Source organism: Dipodomys ordii, unplaced genomic scaffold, assembly GCF_000151885.1.
Source record: "Dipodomys ordii isolate 6190 unplaced genomic scaffold, Dord_2.0 Scaffold167, whole genome shotgun sequence".
Taxonomy (NCBI): Eukaryota; Metazoa; Chordata; class Mammalia; order Rodentia; family Heteromyidae; genus Dipodomys; species Dipodomys ordii.
The window spans coordinates 1,118,931-1,123,617 of record NW_012267383.1 but is presented as its reverse complement, the minus strand read 5'-3'; the positions used below and the strand labels follow the sequence as shown (position 1 = coordinate 1,123,617).

The 4,687-nt window shown below is 46.8% G+C and overlaps 1 protein-coding gene across 1 annotated transcript in view; it reads right to left on the bottom strand.

Moving 5' to 3' along the window:
• Positions 1 to 3,074: 3,074 nt before the first annotated feature.
• Dennd5b (DENN/MADD domain containing 5B) overlaps positions 3,075 to 4,687 on the bottom strand; it is a 164,433-nt gene continuing 162,820 nt past the window's right edge. Inside the window, exon 22 of the mRNA XM_013033412.1 lies at positions 3,075 to 3,789. Within this exon, the coding sequence (XP_012888866.1) occupies positions 3,606 to 3,789 (184 nt within the window). The 3' untranslated portion in view covers positions 3,075 to 3,605. The remainder of the gene's footprint in view (positions 3,790 to 4,687) is intronic.

The following is a 4,687-nucleotide window of genomic DNA, read 5'->3' as shown; positions in this document are numbered from 1 at the left end:
CTTTGAATTGAAATTCTCAGATCTCCGCCTCCCCAGTAGCTAGGATTACAATCATCAGTGTTTTCTAGTATGTTTTATGAAGCTGGTCTTAGCCTTGACTGGACACCAGCTCTAAGGAGTTTTGGGAATCCTTGTTTTTTTCTGAAGCCAGGGACTCTAGAATATATCCTACGCCAGGCCTTCCTTAGATTGTATTTGTGTGTCTGTGTGCTGTTTCTGAGCTTCTTTGCTCAAGGCTAGCACTCTACCACTAGAGCCATAAGGACCACGGCCAGCTTTTTGAGTAGTCTCACATCCTTTCCTGTCATAGCTGGCTTCGAACCTACAACCTCAGATCTCAGCCTCCTGAGTAGCTAGGATTACAGGTGTGCGCCACCAGTGCCTAGCCTTAAGTCTTCTGATGGTACTATCACAGCAACATCTTCTGAAGTTGGAATTCATCTTATTCAACAGATTTGCCGATGTATTTTCATATCAATAATGCACTAATTTGTCTTTCTGGTTTCCTACTTATGCCCAAACTATATGCCCTAACTACATGTCAAACTATATAGGAATAGAGATGGCTAGAGACACAGATGACCTGGAAATGTACTTCCCTTTAGAGACACAGATGGCCTGGAAATGCATTTCCCTTTAGGAAAGCAGGGAAGAGCTCTGGACTCCATTCTTAGGCAGTGAAGGTGTGGTAATATCAAAACATAAACAGGCAAAGTTCTGATTGTCTTTCCAACATTGTGACAAGTATGTGTAAACCTCACAGAAAACATTCAATTACCTAAAATTGTAATTCTTAGCAGAAAGAAGATATTCCATTATAAAGAGCTAGATTCCCAGAGCTTCAATAAATACTTTAGTAATTTCTGATGTCTCAGATCTGATATTCTTGTCTATTGCTTTTTTGTTTTAATTTTATTGCCAATATTGGGGCTTGAACTTAGGGCCTGGCATTGTGTCTTAGTTTAGTTTATTTTTTTATTTTTTGGGTCAGTCATGGGGCTTGAACTCTGGGCCTGGGCACTGTCCCTCAGCTCTTCAGCTTAAGGCCAGCGCTCTACCACTTGAGCCACAGCAATACTTCTGGTTTTCTGGTGGTTATTTGGAGATAAGTCTCACGGGATTTCCTGCCCAGGCTGCCTTTAAACTGTGATCCTCACACCTCAGCCTCCTGAATAGTTATAGGTGTGGGACACCAGCGCCTGGCTGAAGTCTGATTTCTTGACACTCACTAGGTAAGCCGTGGCTGGGGGCAAGGCTACTTCTTACTCCTCACACTTGCATCTTAATGATTTGATGCTGCTTGCAAATAATACATTTATTCAATAAGGCCAAGATTTCCCATTGTTGGGGGGTATGGAGTGAGGTGGGGGTAGAGGTGAGGGACTGTCCCAGGGGGAGGAAGAGCCTCCCTGGGGAAGAGGAGGGCCAAGGTTTTTAATTAGACATGATCCTGTACAGTCATACTACACAAGATGGGATGAAACATGTAAAATGATACTTTCATTCACAGGCTTGAATGCAACTTTGCTCCCAGTTTTTGCAACAAATGATACTTTTAATAGCTCCAGAGCAATCTGTTAAAATAATTCATAGTCTTCATAAATGAGCATTAGGACATATCATGTGTGTGCGCATGCGCACATGCATGTACACACACATGCGCCAGTATTAGGGCTTAAATTCAGGACCTCACACTCTCACCTGCCTTTTTCCACTCAAGGCTAGCACTCTACCATTGGAAGCATACCTCCATATCTAGCTTTTTGCTTAGTTGGAGGTTAAAGTCTCATAGGCTTTCCTGCCTGGACTCAGTCCTGAGCCTTCTGAGTAGCTAGGATTACAAGGAGCCACTGTGCCCGGCTGGGGCTATTATTTCTTATCTGTATGGGTGGATGAATAAAGATCCAGGAGGAATTTGGGTTAGAATGCCCTGAGGTTGGGTGCTTCCTGCAGCTAGGTGTAGTTCAGGCCTTGGTTGTCCAGGGAAGCTGGGGAGGGGCAGGAGGTCACCTCCATTCCCTGGGTGCTCACTGTGTCATTGGGAACAGTGGCAGATCGACTCTCATCCTTGCACATGGGGTGCCAGGTGCTATGGTGGCCCACAGGACACTTCTGGTATCTCTAGGGCTGCTACACTTTCTTTTGAGGTAAACAAACCTGTGGTCTCCCTGGAGCCATCTTCTGATCCCTTTCAGCAGGTTTCTCAGCGTGTCTCAGCAGCGCATTGCTGGGGCTGCGGAATGGTGTGGCCCTCACATGAAAGATGGGAAGATGGAAGGGCGGGTTTGGGTTTGAGGCCATCTTGCTGCTAACCAGGCATCAGTGCCAATCAGAAGATGATCTCGAGACAACAGCTAACTGCTCATTGACTTTCTTTCTTTGTTCCTTCCTTCCTTCTCTCCTGGGGTTTGAACTCAGTGTCTGGGCACTGTCCCTGAGCTTGTTTGCTCTACTACCTGAGCCACAGCTCTACTTCCAGTTTTTTGGTGGTTAACTGGAAATAAAGTCTCCTGGACTTTCCTACTCAGATGGCTTCAAACTGCCTCAGCCTCCTGAGGAGCTGGGACTCAGGTATAAGCCTCTGGGCTGACTGTGTGTCTTTATAAATACCACACTGGAAAGCTTTTGGTCTTTTGTCCTTTTGGGCTACTCTTTTCTCTTTCTAGGAACACAAAGCTTGCCTTCAGACACCCAGAAAGGGCTCCGCCTCCCTCTAGTTCTGATATTTGAATTATTATGGCTAACAAATACTTTCACGAAAACATTCTATGCCACCTCCTCCCCTCCCTGCCATTCCTTCTGAGGGGCTGGGACTTAACCAAAAAGGGGGCTGGGCCAGCTGGTGGGTTTACACAGGGGAATCAAGTGCTTCCTGAGGCATTATGACTCCAATGACCCTAATGCTCCAACTCTTATCTCCCATCCTGCCTCAAATAACAGTAATAAAAATGCCAAGGATGAAGCTGGCCTGGCTTCCCCAGGGCTTCCTACCCTGTGCTCAGCAGCCCCAGCCCGGGTTTCAATACTGGAATTAGATTTTTTTCCTTGTGTTGACTGAAAACAATTTTCAAAAAGACTTATAAAATGGTTTATAACTTAGAACACAGCAAGGACTATGGTACAGCAGGTATAGTGCATACATTCATTCTCCACACAGGGAACAGGACAGCAGGGTGGGTGGATGGACAGACAGAAGGACGGCTGCATCTGGAACTGCTGGGTGGCTGGTGGTGGGGGATTTACAGGTTCACTGGCTTCTTCCTGACTAGCACCACGCTCCCCACCCCATGCCCCCCACTTTAAGCTACTTCATTTTTTTTAAATCACAGGAATAGTCAATCTAGGAAAAGTATCTTATTAGAGTAATAGAATTTCTTAAAGAAGATAGCATATTTACACACATCTAACACATGAAAATACTCTATTTTATACTAAATTCCAGGTTCAAATGAACTACAATAGGGCACTTTGCCTAGGCTGCAGAGTGGAGCTGGGCATGGGGGCCACGGTGGGGGAGCCCTGCCGGTGCTCACCACAGCCACAGGCCCAAGTGGGGTCCCCACGGCTGGAGAAGGGACAGCAAGCCAAGGGTCAGGACTGCGAGGCTACACATCCACCCCTTTGATGAGAGAGCCTTCCAAGACAATGGCGAAGTCCTGGATGGTCTGCAGGACGCGGATGAGGGTGCTGACGGCCATGTGGTCTCGCAGGATCGCGCTGTCCTCATACATCCGGGAAACCACAGGACACTCGGCCAACAAGGGGATCCACTCTGGGAGCAGGTGGTCCCTGCAGACCCAAACACAGACAAGGTCTGAGCACAGAGGGCCCCTAAGAAGCCCTGCCATAGCAGCTACAGACCTGGAAATTCTGCTGGAGAAAACCAAAGCTACGACGTTGGACATTTACTGGTCAAAAGAATAAGACTAGCCTCATGCTGGTGGCTCACACCTGTCATACTAGCCACTCAGGAAGCTGTGATCTGAGGATTGTGATTTGAAGCCATCCTGGGCAGGAAAGTATGTGAGACTTTTTTTTTTTTTTTTTTGCTGGTCCTGGGGCTTGAACTCAGGGCCTGGGCATTGACCCTGAGCCCCTTTGTGCTCAAGGCTAGCACTCTAGGGCTTGAACAACAGCTTTTTCTGAGTAGTTAACGGAGATAAGAGTTTTATTGACTTTCCCTCCTGGACTGGCTTTGTACTGGGATCCTCAGATCTCAGTCCACTCAGTAGCTAGCATTACAAGCATGAGCCATCAAGCGCTCGGCTTGTGAGACTCTTACCTCCAATTCACCACTAAAAAACAGGAAGCGGAGCTGAGGCTCAAAATGGTAGAGCATTAACCTTGAACACAAATGCTCAGGGACAGCACCTAAGACTTGGGTTCAAACCCTATGACTGACAAAAAAAAAAGAGTAAAACTAATAGAAAAATCCATCAGATTCTAACAGTATATTAGAAAATCAACTTACATGAAAGAAATTCTCTATTGTGGTTTCAACCACCTTTTAAAAGAAGGTAGGGGGGCTGGGAAGGTGGCTCAGTGGTAGAGCGCTTGCCTTGCATGCACGAGGCCCTGGGTTCGATTCTTCAGCACCACATAAGCAAAAAGAAAAAAGCCAGAAGTGGCGCTGTGGCTCAAGTGGTAGAGCGCTAGCCTTGAGCTGAAGAGCTGAGGGACAGCGCCC